The sequence below is a fragment of the Tupaia chinensis genome, unplaced genomic scaffold (genome assembly GCF_000334495.1).
Source record: "Tupaia chinensis unplaced genomic scaffold, TupChi_1.0 Scaffold000291_1, whole genome shotgun sequence".
Lineage (NCBI taxonomy): Eukaryota > Metazoa > Chordata > Mammalia > Scandentia > Tupaiidae > Tupaia > Tupaia belangeri.
In genome coordinates, this window is record NW_006159776.1 from 453,158 (window position 1) to 469,127 (window position 15,970).

The 15,970-nt window shown below is 38.3% G+C and overlaps 1 protein-coding gene across 1 annotated transcript in view; it reads left to right on the forward strand.

Moving 5' to 3' along the window:
- The first annotated feature begins 6,758 nt into the window (after window positions 1-6,758).
- Window positions 6,759-15,970, forward strand: part of LOC102489216 (protein NipSnap homolog 3A) — a 20,040-nt gene continuing 10,828 nt past the window's right edge. The window contains exons 1-4 of the mRNA XM_006150594.3: window positions 6,759-7,067; window positions 9,927-10,137; window positions 13,200-13,355; window positions 15,067-15,216. Of these exons, the coding sequence (XP_006150656.1) occupies window positions 7,008-7,067; window positions 9,927-10,137; window positions 13,200-13,355; window positions 15,067-15,216 (577 nt within the window). The 5' untranslated portion in view covers window positions 6,759-7,007. The remainder of the gene's footprint in view (window positions 7,068-9,926; window positions 10,138-13,199; window positions 13,356-15,066; window positions 15,217-15,970) is intronic.

Genomic DNA, 15,970 nt, shown 5'->3' on the forward strand with positions numbered 1-15,970 from the left:
ACACGAACCGCGGTCAACTACGTGGGAGTCCAGCGACATAGCCATTACGCTAACTGCTGGTTCCCCATAGATTTCCATTTTTTTAACCAAAATAATTTTTAAAAAAAATCTTTGTCAAAGAGTACATGTGTTCATCAGAGAGAGATGGCGGGGGGGGGGTAGCGAGGATAAGAAAGCACCTCCCATGGAGAATGGTCACACTGTAATCCTTTTTCCTCCATTTCTATTCCTTTTTGGAATTTGCACACACACCTGGTGTTTGTTTTGTTTTGTTTTTCAAATTTCTGGGTCCAAGACTTGAACAGTATTCTCAGCTACATAGCATCCAGCCACCTTCACCACTATCAATCAATCAAGGAATATCAGTAGAGCTTTCAAGTAAGAGGTTATTACAAAAAGACTCTAGTACCCTGGGTCAGCTAATATCCTTCATTCCAAGAAACGTAGAGGCTCAGAAACAACTGATTTTTAAATAAAAGTAGTATGAAATAGGAATTAAACTAAAGCAACTTCTAGTGCTTCTCACTTTTTATTCTTTGCTAAGTGGAAGTTTCAGATAATCTCAAAAGAATTAGAAAAATAGATACTATGTTTTTCAGTACTCAGTGTCTTTATATGAGAAGAAGAAAATTTTGAATATGAAGTCTACTTATTCTAACAACACTGTTAAGCTATCTTGAGAAGTCAACTAAAATAGTGTTTTCAGAGGGAATTTTAATCTGAGTAATTCTGATTTCTCATAACTTCTTTCTGTCAACCTTCATAAGAGATGGAGGGACATTTGAACTTAGGCCATAAAGTGCATTGGGGAAAATCCAAGGTGGTGTGTCAAAGGACCTAGCAAGAAGCAAAAGCGACAACAGGCTCCTCTCATTTAGACACAGCCTGCGTGGCTTCTGCATTAATGCTTCAGCCCTCAATACAATCTGAGAATAAGTAAAATATAACAAATGAAAAAGCAGCCATAAAAGCAATCAATAAGGGCTAAGTAAAGCTAAAACAGGCTAAAAAGTGAATTACTCAGCTAGTAGGTATCTGGGACATCTTAAGGAGATGAAGAGAAACAGATATATTGGGAAGTATTGGATAATGGGTGTTCATTTATAACTTCATGAAAAAATATGTCACAAAGTGCATGAGTGTATAAAGCTAGAAGATATCTCAACTTATACCACCCATATTTAACAATAATAATCCTAAACAAATAGCAAAAGGCACAGAAATATGTTCCCCATAAAACTGTTCCCAACTTAAGTTGTGAGGTGCAGGAATTATTCAAAGCCACAGACGTTCAAAACCAGTTTTAGGAAATAATTGCATTTATTGATGACAAGTTTTAAACTGTCATTGGCACCAAACTTCAAATTTGAATTCAAACTTAAAGAATGACAATTCATATATTACCTCTGAAAAGGACATAATAAACACTTAACTCACGTTTGTTTTAGTAATAGATACTTAGTTTCATTAACATAAATGATACTAAATAAATTTGTACATATTTAATTATTGCACTGTTCATAATTTTTTCCTGCAGCTCATTCAAAGATAACAGCAAAAAGGCTGATACAGAAATATCAAGACATGTTTCTGTGACAAGCACAAGAAAAGGGATCAAGTTCTTTTCCTACCCCACAGCATTTAATTCAATGTTCAACACACAACAGAGGCTTAAAAATATTCAATGATATGAGAAAGACACGTAGTAAAAAACAATGGAAATTGATTCTTTTAATTACCAATTACTTTCTATTGGTATTAATAATAAAACCCATAAGCATTATAACTAGCCTTTATTGATTTTGCTTACACCAATACATAATATCCCTCTCTCTTCTCTCTCACACACACATACACAAATGCTGTAAGTTAATTCCACTCTAAACACCTGCAGTTTAAATGACAAGAACTCTAAAATAACAGAAATCAGCATATGCCCAGACACCTACTGAAGGGAAAGTTAGTCTATACCACCATCTAGTGGCCACAGAATACAACACTGAAAACAGAGAATACTTATCCCTGAAAACAGAGGGGTCCTAAAGGTTGCAGGTGGAGCTAATGCCCTCCTGGTCAATTGAGCCAGTGTCAGATCCACCTCTCCTGCTACCTTCTACACATTTGCCTGAGGCTTATCTTTGGACAAGACCAAGCAGGAACACCATTAAGTACATTCTTCCCTTTGGCCACTTCATGTAATTCCACCACCCTTCAACTAAGTGACACCTATTTGTTACGAAAGATGTAGAAATGCATTGTCACACTCATCAGACCACATGGAAATGATAAAAATTTATCAAAAAAGCCTCATACACTTCTATTAAGTGCACACATTTACAAAATTGTTTGGTACTTTTTCATAATGATGAATATGGACATATCTTAAGATGCAGCAATTCTATTCCTAGCTATATACCCTAGCCAATAATTTATGTGTAATCTCCAGTACAAACAGCCAGAAGTCTATTGATAGAATTCAGAGAGTCTAGTTACTTCAATGGGTAAAAGTAATATCTTTATTGTCCCCAACTTGTAAATGAAATTAAGCATTTGTTGTAGCCATCAGTTTTACTCCTCATGGTCTGTATTCTCCTCTGAGCTGTCCCCTCTATCTTTATGCTGGGTAATGAGGTAATGAGCCTCAGGTAATGAGGCTCAAGAGATGGCCAAGCCAGTGAGTAGAAAAAGTCTGAGTCCCTACTCACCATTAAAGAAGGACTGCCTGCCAACTAGGAAAAACCCCTTTAGATTCTTAAGGAACAAGAAATAAAGACTTACTATGTTTGAGGAATTACATATTTAGTGTCTATATTTACAGCAGTTTAGCCTATCTTAGCTAATATATTATTGAAAAGGTGAACCACATGAAGGAACAACAAACGGAGGGTCAGAACCAATCTTAAACAAATAAATCAGGTGAATAGCTACCCACCAAATACTGAGATAATCCACCTTTCCTCCTCAGTCACAGGAAACTGAAACAAGAATTACAACTCACAGATGGAACACTGGATATTTCCACTCAGGGTAAAAGACTAGACTAAGATAAATCACTTACAGATACTGACAGATGAAGGGTGAGGGTTCAATGAAAAGAGGCCACTTAAATCCTGCAGTGGACTCAACTACTTAATAGGCACCACTCACACTCAAAGAGCTTTTAGACTTTAATATTGTCTCACTTGATAACATGATACAATAGCCAAGGATCACAAATGGAAAAGGATTTTAGGGAAAACTCCACTACCAAAAGTAGAAGATAAATCAAATAAATATAAAACATAACAAAACAAATAATGCAGAAAGATTTAAAACAATGACTATTTTAAAAGTAAAACATCTATAATTAATATCCCCAGAGAGACAGACAAACAAAATCCATGAAACAAAAAGAGGATACTATTTCTGGAAAAAGAAAGGGAAATAAATGTTCTGAGGAAGAGATTTTTTTTTAAAAAGGGAGCTCTTAGGAATAAATATTGTAAAATAGAATTTTAAAACTTTAAAAATTTCAGAATACCAGGGACAAATATAAAAAAAAGAAAAAAAAAAGAGGAAGATAAAATCATGATACTTTCCTCATAAAAGACTAAACCAAAATGGTATATAAAGGAAAACAGTAGAAAATAAGAAATTAGGGACCAACAGATGGCATAATGGTTATGCTGGAGATTCTCATGTAGTCAACTGCAGTTCAAGTCCCAGACCCAGCAACTTAAAACTCATGTCAGGCACATGTGAGATTATAGCATACACATCCTCCTCTGGAAAGTGATTTCTCGCTTTCTGTCCTTCTGTCTCTTTCTCTCTCTTTGGCAAATGCACAAGCCCAATAGCAAAAATCTCTCTTAAAAAAAAAAAAGAAAATAGAAAATTAGAGAATCAAATCAAGACACAATGTTTAAATGTCCTAAGTTTTGGAGATTGGCAAGGGAAAAAAAGCTGAGAAACACAATAAATTTCCAGTATTGAAGAGCATTCAGATGAGTCTACTGAGTGAGACAAGATGAATGAAAAACAGCTTTAAGACAAATCATTGTGAAATTTCAGAATACCAGGGACAAATACAAAAAAAAAAAAAAATTAAAGCTTCCAAAGAGAGTTGGAAATAAGTATATACAAAGAACCAGCATTCAGAATGTCACGACTCTTTCACTTTTTATCAGAACCTGAAATATAATATTGCATCATTTTAAAAAATATAAAAACAGATTTCTAATATAAAACTTTATACCCATCAAAATTATGAATCAAAAGATTGCTAGAACAGAGCTATTTTTAGAGATGCAAGTTTCAAAATAGTAATTCCTATGAATGTCGTCCTAAAATTTGATGGGATGGGGGCCAGACTGACATAGTGGTTACATTGCTGGACTACCACATGGTCAACCACAGGTCGAGTCCCATATCCAGTGGCTTGAAATTCACACTGGTCACATGTGTGTGTATGCCCAAGATCCCAGGAGGAGAATGGAGATGGGATTGTGGTATGGTCATCTCCCCCAGAGGTGGGGGGGTGATTTCTCACTTTTCCTCTCACTGTCTCTCTCTGTCTCTCTTTCTCCGCACACCCTAAGGTAAAAACCTCTAAAAAAATTTTTTTTGATGGTACAGAGGTAGGGGTAATAAGATCATAAAACAGGAGGTCCCACACAAGGCAAATGAGAGTTTCCAGTTTAACCATGAAAGGAGATCCCAGACCATTGCCATGTCATCTTAGAGATCTCCTAGTAACAACAGATCTAGAGATCTAGGACTCTGAAAAGTTAACCCCAAAAGATGGAACTGGGTTTAATCATAGAAAAGAAAGCTATACCTTTGACAAAGAATTGGGGATTAATAAGTGATAGGTATATAAATAGAGAGAGAGAAGATATATTCACCCTCTAATTAATCAAAATGATAGGTTCGATACCACAGAACAGCAGTTTAAACTAGATGATTTATTTTATCATTATCAAAGAAGAGTAGTCCAGGGCTCCTAGGATGGCCTTCTATGGTTTTAAACACTTAGGCTGCCTCTCTCTTGTTTCATTAACTGAGCATATTCCTTCTATCTCATAGTCCAAGAACTCAAGCCATTACATGGACAGCACACAGAAACAAGGACTAAATAAATAAACAACCCCTCCTTTACCCCTTTAATATCACTTACAGGTTAAAATGCACTGACACTTTCCACTGATCAGATCATAGTCAGGAGGCTACAGTAAGCTGCAAGAATTCAATAGCTGATATTCAAAAAGGGAGTAGAAGAGGTAAAGTGAAATTGAAAAATAGCTAGTAGTCTGTCCTACCTCCCTCCAGCACTTCCCATGATCATCTCCTATTATAGTTTTCTTCATACCATTATTTAATCCTAATCCCTGATTTATTTTCCGCCTTTTTAGGTGCTTTCCCAACCCATATGCTTCAAGAAAATAAGAACTTTGCCTTTGCTCACCTCTGTACCTCAGTTTCTAGTAAAGTACCAGGAGGACAGAAGATATTTAGTAAGTATTGGTTGAATGAGTAAATAATTGTTAATTCCAGAAGGAAAGAAGTCCAAAACAATCAATGTAATCATACAGATCCAGTCCTGACAAATGCTTTGTTTAGTCTTACCTGGTAGACACATATTTGCCTAATAGGGAAAAACTAAGGCGCTCCTCCAGAATTAATTTTTAAAAACCTCCCTTCCTCAGGACAGATGATTCAAAAGTTCTTCCACAAGGTAACAACCAACACAACCAAATAGCCCTGTAATAATTCCCTAATTCTAGTGATGTATGCAGTATCACTTCAACTGGTTCAATAATGTAACTGTTAGCAAGTGTGACATACATAATGTAATCAAATAACCATTTTTTTAAATGTGCATTAGTAGACCAAGGAAGAAGTGCTATGAAGAAGTGGTATGAAGAGACCTAAATCCTAACTGGTCCACGTTAAGAGTTACTATCTATAACTGGAAAAACAAAATCACAAAATAACAGAATATATCTGTAATTTAGAAGGAAAACAAGCACGAAAAGAAAAAGCTCAAGCTGTTGAATGCGCTTATTCTGGAGACCAGTAATCAGAGAGGACTAGTTCAGAGAGTGTGATGTTTTGCTTTTAAGTCTTTTTTTAGAGGTTTTTGCCTTAGAGAGTATGAAGGGGGTGGGGCCAGAGACAAGGAGAGGGAAAATGAGAAATCAACCCCCAGGGAGGATGGCCATACCGCAATCCCTTCTCCATTCTCTTCCCAGGGATTTTGGGCAGGCACCCACACAGCCCAGCGTGATTTGAAGCCACTGATTTGGGACTCAAAATTCAGTGGACCATGTGGAAGTCCAGAGAGGTAACCACTACACCATCTGCTGGTCCCTGAATTTAAGTCTTTAAGAACTTCAATCTGTTGTTCTTAAATTGGGCTTTCTGTCATCAGATTCAGTGCTTCTTTTCCTCTGAGCTCCTGGAAAATTTACACTAAATATTTATTAGGGACCTTCCAGGGTCATAGTGGGGCTGCAATGGGGATTGGGAATACATTTTCAACCCAGAAAACGGAACGCTGCTGGTTGACTACTATATGTCTGTCATACCAAATAAAACTTAACTCCAACAAAAAAACTCCATGATTTTACATACGAAGCACTACATACACACGCACCATCCACCCAACCTTCACGTGGACACACTAACATGTAAGAATTCTACGCAACTGCGCGGTGGAGCAGATGAGGAAGCGAGCTCAGAAGGGGGGACAGGAGCGACCTCAGCATTGAGCTGGTTCGACTTCCGCCTCGGACATCAGGGCCAAGAACCCCCAAGAAAATAACGCGGAACCAAAGGTCAGCGACGACGCCTCAGACCGGCCCCACGCAGGCCCCGCCCACCGCCGCGCCCCCAGGGGTGGGCGGAGCTGACCCGCCCCCTTCCGCCACCGACCGCGGGCGGCTCTCTGCCGAGTCCAGCCGGGAAGCCGCAGAGGGCATCTCGGACAGAACACGGCTGCCTGCCTTCTCAGCGCTGCAAGCCCCGCCATGCTGGCCCTGCGAAGCTGCCTGACTAGGGCGCTGGCCGCGCGGACGCTCGCGCCTCAGGTACCGCCGCTGAGACGCGCCGCCCGCGCATGCGCCCCGCCTCCCCGCCGCCGGGGTCTTGTGCCAGCGGGACGCGGAGTCGCGGCCGGGCCACGAGTGAGGAGGGAGGGCGGCGAAGACCCTCTTGCCGGGGTCCCGAACTCGGAGAACGGGGCCTTTTTCGGCCTCGCAGGCGGTGGTGTCCCTGCCGACCGGCAAGGTCGGGCCTGAAGCTCCCGGATCGCCCGCCACGTTGTCGCCAGGCCTGGCCGGGCTTGGGTCGGGCCTCCTGGTTTTACCAGCCAAGGCCCCGTCCACACTGCAGGTAGACGGAGGAAGAGGCTGAGCAGCCGGTGCCTGCGGAACGGGGCCGCGCCTTTCAACGAAATACTCAGCCGCGGAGCATTTTGTGGACAACCCTGAAGAAGAAGCCTAGGGTCCCAGTGGGAGGACCGACCCACCGCTGCCGCCCTAGTCTCTTGAAGCCGGCCCCCAAATCAGAAAGGGTTGACAGCCTCCTAGCCAAGGTGACCATAACACAGTCAACCCTAGAAGAGAAAGAAGGAAAATGGGGCCCTGCCCTATCCTGCGTCTCTAACCCAGGGCAGTCTAGGAGGGTTAACTATTCCTGACAGAAACTTGCGCAAGAGCCAATAATGTCCATTGGCCCAGTATTAGCCATGTGACTTTTGCCTTATTCTCTCACTAGAGGGGCAGGGCCGAGGCTTATTTATCTACAACTTCATCCTGAACTTTCAGTTTTTAAATATTTACCAATTGATCTCTTATTAATACATCAGAAGCCATTGCTGTCTAGAATGACTCTGCCCTTGGAAATGAGGCTTGAATCACTCATGATTCCTCCTCCAGCACAGTTTTCAGCCCTGCAAAAAAAGTCACCTTGCCCATATGCGCTGCCCTGCAAATATACATATCCCTCTCTCCCTGCGGGTAACCTTTCTCTAAACTTCCCTATTGAAATGTGTGCCTTTGGTTACCTCCTTGTTCTCCAAATACAAATCTGTAAAATAACTTGAAATGCAGTTATTACAAATAGCTTATTGCCCATTTTCTGATATTTATATATTTTTAAAACTATAGGTACTAGGCAGCTTTTTTTTCCCCATAGTAATCTGCTATTAGTTTGATTAAGTTGACCCAAAAGAGAATGTTGATTGAAAAAGAGAATAGCTGCAACATTTTCTAGTGGGAAGAATGCTTTCCAAGCAGTTAGACATGCTCAGTAAGAACAGAAATGCACATTGAGCACAAATGGAATTTTCTTTTCTTTTTTTTAGAGAGGTTTTTGCCATAGGGCGCATGCGCTCACCAGATAGCGACAGAAAGAGAGACAGCGAGAAATCACCCCCCAGGGCGGATAGCCACGCCACAGTCCCTTCTCCATTCTCCTCTCAGGATCTTGGGCATGCATGCACATGCACCCGGAGTGAGTTTTAAGCCATCGGGTCCAGGACATGAACCATGGTCGACTACATGGGAGTCCAGCGACATAGCCATTACGCTAACTGCTGGTCCCAAGAATTTATTCAAGATGGAAAATTAAGATATTATATACAAACTAAGTAGATTATTATACAAAGTAACCAAAAATATGTCAGCAGAAGAGGCTTACTTAAACAATAAATTATTCTAGTTAGTCAGCTTCAAACTAACATACTAGCCAAACCAACCTTAAGATGAATTTTTCTGGCACAGTGATAATACTGCTCAAGAGAAGCTGGGTCCCAGTCAGTGATGCAGTTTGAATGCCCCACTTGTAGCCTGAAACATGCCCACCATACAGTCAAGAGTGTCCAAGATTCTATGGGCTGGAGAACTGGAGGATGGAGTTCACAAAATGACCAGACCCTGCGGAGGGTGCTTCTTTCTTACTGTCATGTGCATGTGCACACAGTCTATCATGAATAAAGAAAATGCAAAAAAAAAAAAAGATAAAAAAAAGATGGATTTCTAAATAATGTCATGTGAGGGTGTGTGTGCATGTGTGTGCGTCTGTACTGTAAGGAGAGAATTTCTGGCTGGGCATTTGCTACTAAAACTTAAGTTCATTTAGACTCAGAGAACCAAATAAGGACAAAATTTTATGTAGTGTGCATAAACCTATTACAGAGTGTACTGACAGTTCTTAAGGGATTTATTCATCAACTTGATATAATTGAGTTCATTAAATGTCCTTTACATTGCTTCCATAATTACAAACAATGATATAGATAATTATGACTTGACTATCTTTTTCTAGCATCTGAACAGTTTACCGTTATGTTACAGTGCAATTGGATCAGTCATAACTTTCTTTTGCAATGCATTCTAGTCCCATTTTTGACCAATGGTCTTCATCAGATTTTTGTGAAATATTTTGACTTGAATAGCATTTTCTATTTTTTCAAAATCCTAAAAAAATACTTTTTAGCTAGTAAAAATATTTTATTGTGCCTACCAAAATAATTGCATATTTTATAAAGTCCTTTTAAATGCATAATCGTACTATGGGTACATATAAGACTGACAGATTGAATATTAGCTAAGTAAAGGAAAGCTATTTGTAAATTTATAAGAATTTTAATGGTACTTGGGAAAAAGACTATCATTGACACCTAGTACCATCTTAGGAACAACTTCTTACAAAAGTGGGTAGAGGTGAACCCATCATAGGAAATAGTAACTATATATTCAGCATACTTCAGAGTAGTTACCTTTATTGACATCTCTACCCAAATCACATCTTTAGAGACTTGACAAAAGAAATATAAACATAGATTGAGCCTTCTGAGTGTCCTCGTACTGACTCAGATTTGGGTGAAACATAATGGGATAAATCCTACCTTCCCCAAATATTTAAATTTGCCTTATCTTTGTCAGGTGTGTTCATCTTTTGCTACGGGTCCCAGGCAACATGATGGAACACTGTATGAATTTCGTACTTACTGCCTTAAACCTTCAAAAATGAATGAGTTCCTGGAAAATATTAAGAAAGTCATTCATCTTCGGACAGCTCATTCTGAATTGGTTGGATTCTGGAGGACAGAATTTGGAGGCAGAATGAATAGAGTGTTTCATATTTGGAAATATGGTATGAGCTTTTCAGCTTAAGTGCTCTATACTTAAGATTTTCATTCCATTATATATTACATAAGATACAGCTCTCAGATATATATAAATATAAATACATATAGGTTAAGAAAAACTTTACAAGCAAAACCAGAAAATAAATTTAGTAATCATATTCCCAGTGATTCACCTCTAATTAGCCTTTGCTTGAACTCTTATATTATCATAAATGGGAAAACGTGGCGTCTCATGTTTCAGATCATAAAATTGCACTAGATTTTAATTAGCAGCAGAATTTTAGAATGGCATATTGTGAAGGTATATATAAAAAACTTAGAGCAGTGATTGCAAAAGTCCAAGTGGATTAAGATTCCAAAAAGAAAAAAAAAAGTATCTTTTCTTCCTACAGTCAGGGTTGGACATCGGTGTTTTATTGAGAGTAGAAATAATTCAGACGTTTAGGAGTCGACTTTGGGAAAATGGAGATTGACAGAAGTCAATGGTTATCATTTTTTTTACCCCCAGGAATTATTTTTATTTCATTTCTTTTGCCATTATTATTTTTCAGTTTGCTACAGAGCACATCTGCTCACCAGAGAGAGAGAGAGACATGGTGGGAGGGGGATGGTGAGTGAGAAAGCAAGGGGGTGGGGGAGTGAGAAAGCAAGCTGCCAGGTCTGGAACTCAAATCATGTGGGAGTTTAGCACCTTAACCATCCATCATACCACTTGCTGGCCAGGATGGTTAGCTTTTAAGCTTCATCCAAATCTGATATTTAATAGTACTGGCTGTGTTTAAAAAACACTTTTTTTATTTCTGTATCACAAATTTTTAAAGAATTTATTGTAATTCGAGTCTGAGAAAGTAAAGGAATTAGAGTTCTTCCCATTTTGAAGTTGACTTATACCTGATTCAGCAGAGGAAAGAGAACAAGTTACAGTAGTCCCCACAATGCTTATTACTCTATTGTCTAAATAGTCCACATCAGGACTTGATGATCTCCAAAGAGATTTTTAATCATTTCATTTAGTGGGAGTGATCAGCATTTAAAGTTAATAGTCATAAAAGAATTTAACATAAAAAGCATTTATTCGGAGGACCAGGAGTTAGCATAATGGCTATGTCGATGGATTCCCATGTAGTCGACCACGGTTCGTGTCCTGGACCCGGTGGCTTAAAACTCACGCCAGGCGCATGTGTGTGCATGCCAAGATCCCGAGAGGAGTGCGGAGGAGAAGGGATTGCGGCGTGGCCATCCCCCCTGGGGGGTGATTTCTCACTTTCTGTCTCTCTGTCTCTGTCTATCTGGTGAGCACACGCGCCTGAAAGCAAAAACTTCTCCCCCCCAAAAAAGGGCCTTTATTCTGTACTTAACATGGTCATTCCTTTTTTTTTATTTAGTTTGCCAAAGGTCTTAGGCACTCACCATAGAGAGACAGAGAGGGAGAGAGTACTCATGATGGAGTGTAGTCACAATCCCTCCTCCTCTTCCATCAGGCATGCATACACATGGGTCTAGTGTGTTTTTCATGCCACCAGGCCAAGGAAGTATTTTGTTTTGTTTCCTAAGAATTATTTAGTTTTATTTATTCTTATGTTTTAATTCATCAGAGAGGGGGAAAGAGGGAAACTGAGAAAGCAAGTCACCAGATCTGGGACTCAAACTGCAGTTAGCCATGTGAGTCCAGAACCTTAATCACCTTAGCACCTACTGCCCTGGGGCCATGATTTGAACTGTACAATTGACTATGTGGAGTCTAGCTCCATTAACCACAAGACCACAGAGCTGACCCATTCTTGTTTTCATGCTATAATAAAACAAGCCTGTTAAATTATAATTTATGCTTTAGATATACTGTAAGTTGAATCTTGCCTCATTTAAGTAAGCTTTTATAACTCACTTAAGCAGTATGATAGATGTTATTCCTTCTCCTTAAAATAAACCATGTAAAACTTATATACCATTAGAAGGCCTTGATAGTAAATATAGTATTAGGCTCATATTTGGTAAATATATATGCCTGTTTGGGTAACATAAGCAGGAGGGAAATAAGTAAAATACTGGAAGAAAAGAATGGTTAACAGAGAGTAAGAAAATAAGCACCATATTTTTGGAAGTTGTTAGATCAAAGAAGAGACTTAAAAAGTACATCTTAATTTTTGTGGGGGAAAGGATTTTGGTATAGGACGCATGTGCTCGCCAGACAGACAGAGAGAGATAGAGATATACAAAGCGAGAAATCACCCCCCAGGGGGGATGGCCATGCTGCAATGCCTTCTCCTCCATTCTCCTCTCAGGATCTTGGGCATGCATGCACACGCGCCAGGCATGAGTTTAAGCCACCAGATCTGGGACTCGAACCATGGTCAGCTACATGGGAGCTCAGTGACATAGCCATTACACTAACTGCTGGTCCCCAGAAAAGTACATCTTAATTTCATTTGTGTTAAATTTGGTTTAACAATACCTTGACCTGATAACTAACCAAAAGTACCACCAAAGAATTAAGGCTTTCTTAAACTAGTACTATACATTGAATGCCTCCGTTAATAAGAATAGTTACCATATATTGAGACTAAGGTGCCAAACACTGTTCTAAACTCCTTTCTAATTCATTTAATCTTCACAATGATCCTGGAAGTAGATATTATAGTTTATATGTATTTCATAGAATAAAAAACTGAGGTAGACAGGATTCAGTAACTTACCTGCCTACTAAGTGGTAGCTCCTATAAAAGCACATATGACATTGCAATTAGTTCTTCACACATCTATTTTGCATTTAGACTGAGTGACTTGTCCCTTCTTCATTCTCCTCTTGAGATTTTGGGCACACACGCATAGATGCCTGGTTTGATTTTCAAGCCACCGGGTCTGGGTCTCAAACCATGGTTGGCTATGAGGGAACCTCTGTGCCACCTGCTAGATCCAATTGTCACTTACTATTTAAGTTAGTATTTCCAGTGGCATAACACAGGGTTCCTATGTCCCCTCAATGAATGTTTGCTCTCCATGAAAATTCAAATATACAGGTGATTTTAAACAGAAAATCTTTATTTTTCTTAATTCTTTCTTCCCATAGATAATTTCACTCATAGAACTAAAGTTCGGAAAGCCATAGCAGATGATAAGGAATGGCAACAAGCTCTTACACCAAATTTGGCTCACATTGATATACAGGAGAATGAGATTGCTTATCTGGTACCATGGTGCAAAATAGAAAAGCCTCCAAAAGAAGGTAAGCTGTTTCTCTTAGTCACTTGGAGAATTTTTTTTTTCTTTAATTTTTTAAGTTCATTATATTTATTTCTTCCATGAGCAGGAGACACAAAGAAACAATACCCCCAACAGGGTCTTGATGATTATCTCCACCCACAGCTTCAACCACCCCTGGATCATAGGCTTGCCTATACCCATCCTATTCAGGGAGGTCTCCATGCAAACCCAGAATCCTCCCATGTAGGTCAGCCCCACTTAATTTTTACTGCCACACCACCATTCTGCCCCTTGTCACTTTGATCTTTGATGAGTAAACCACTAGAAATCTAAAGCTATGAAGACTAAAGTTCCATGATGGGGGAGGAGAAGTTGATTATTTTTATTTATATGGTGAGTATGAAGATAAAAATTAATTTGAGCTCTTTGATTATTCTTAAAAATGAAATGTTTTTCCAAATTGGGATCTTACCAATTCTTAAAGTTTATCTATGTTATATTAAAGGTTGACATGGGTAGTAAAAATGCAGAAGGGATTGGCAGCAAGGAAAATGGGTATAGATAGGTGAGGGGTAGTTTATGAAATTTTGTCTAGCTTTAAAATACTATAAATTTTAAATATGAAAGTATTTTTCACAAGTTCACCAGATCTTAAATCATTAAATACACTTTTACTTTTAAGACTGACTGAAGGAAATTAATTAAATTAATGAGTTATATTATTATAGTTTTTTATATTTTTTATATCTTCCTTTTTCTTGAAAGTCTCAGTTTTAAAGTAATTCTTAAGATTTGTCTTCTTGCTGACTTCATTTATTACTCACTTAAGGAAATAATTAGTTCAATCTAGTTTTTTTTCTCCCCATAGGTCACATGGGCTTGCAGGAGAGAGACAGAGAGAGAGAAAATGAGAAATCACCCCCCAAGGGGGTGGCCACACTGTAGTCCCACCCCGACATTCTCCTCCTGGGATTTTAGGCACATATACACACACACATGCACCCAGCATGATTTTCAAGTCATCTGGTCTGGGACTCAAACCACACAGTCGGCCTTATGGAAATCCAGCACCTTAACCACCATGTCACCTGTTGGCCCCTATCTCAATCTAGTTTTAAATATAGATCAGAAGAATATAGACACATTTAAATGTTATTTCCCCCACTATTCCTAACTTTATATTCTCTTTTAGATTATAAGAGATTTTAAAAGCTTTATTTGAATGTAATACATTTCAACTTCCCCTCAACTTTCAGCATTGTCTAAACAAAGTAGTTGGCTTCTTGGAAGATGTCAGATCTTGGTTCTCTACCTTTATGATGTTCATAAATCACCAGTAACTTTGTACCTTTTTCCTTTTTCTTGTCTAATCTACTTGTTCCAACGTTTCTTTCCATGTATACCATACTTCAGACCAAAAGTAAAATACTTTCTAAGCATTTACCATGATGATTAGAAACAATAAAGCTATTTCCTTCAGCATTTTTATTAATGTGAACGCTTTATAAGTATGACTGCATAAATACATAGACATGCTATGATCCTCCAAATATGTATATACAGGTTAGCCTTTTACTGGAACTAAGCAAACCTATGGGGTTGTTGGAAAAGTCATGACACAATTTTTTCTGTTTTCCTATCCAGAAAATACATCATGATTTTCTGATGACCCAATAATTAAAAATTGCTTGATTATCTTCTGTAAAATAATTCTTTTTTTATCCCTACTCTAGGAGTCTATGAACTCGTCATTTTTGAGATGAAACCTGGTGGGCCAGCTGTGTGGGGTGATGCATTTAAAAGGGCAATTAATGCACATGTTGATTTAGGCTACACGAAATTAGTTGGTGTTTTCCACACAGAATATGGAGCACTCAACAGAGGTACAGTTGTCCATTTGTTCTATGAAATTACAGTTTGTGTCAGTAGCCTACTAAGTGTCTTGGGTCAGTCTGGCTCTTTTTCATTATGGTGTCTTTTTTTCATTTTTACAGCCAAATTTTTTTAAAAAACTGGTTTACATCTTATTTATTTAGAATGTTGGTACAGGTTGAACATCCATAATCCAAAAATGCAAAATTCAAAATGTTCCAAAATTCAACACTTTTTAAGAACCTACATGACAATACAAGTGGAAAATTCTACTCTGGACTTAATGTGATCTGTTGCAGTCAAAACATGGCACTATAAATATGTTGTATATAATTATCTTCAGGCTACGTGAATACTAAAGCATATAGAACATATAAATGAATTTTGTTTTTAAGCTTGGGTCTCATCCCCAAGATATCTTATTATATAGATATACAAACATTCCAAAATCTAAAAATATCTGAAATCTGAAACATTTCTGGTCCCATCTATTTAGGATAAGGGATTTTCAACTTATACCTTACAAAGGTTTTTTTCAAAGACTGAACTGCTGTTTTTCATTATATATCAAAATAATAAAACTTAAAAACTGGAGGGAATTTGGCACATACTATTCCAATAAATGGTACTAGTAGTTGTCATCAATGTTGTTATTGTAGGTATATACATAGGTGCTCTTTAATGAGACTTATGTCAACTTTATGATGAGGGAATGCTGGAAACAATATGACATGACTATGTAAAAAATATAATACACTAATAAAC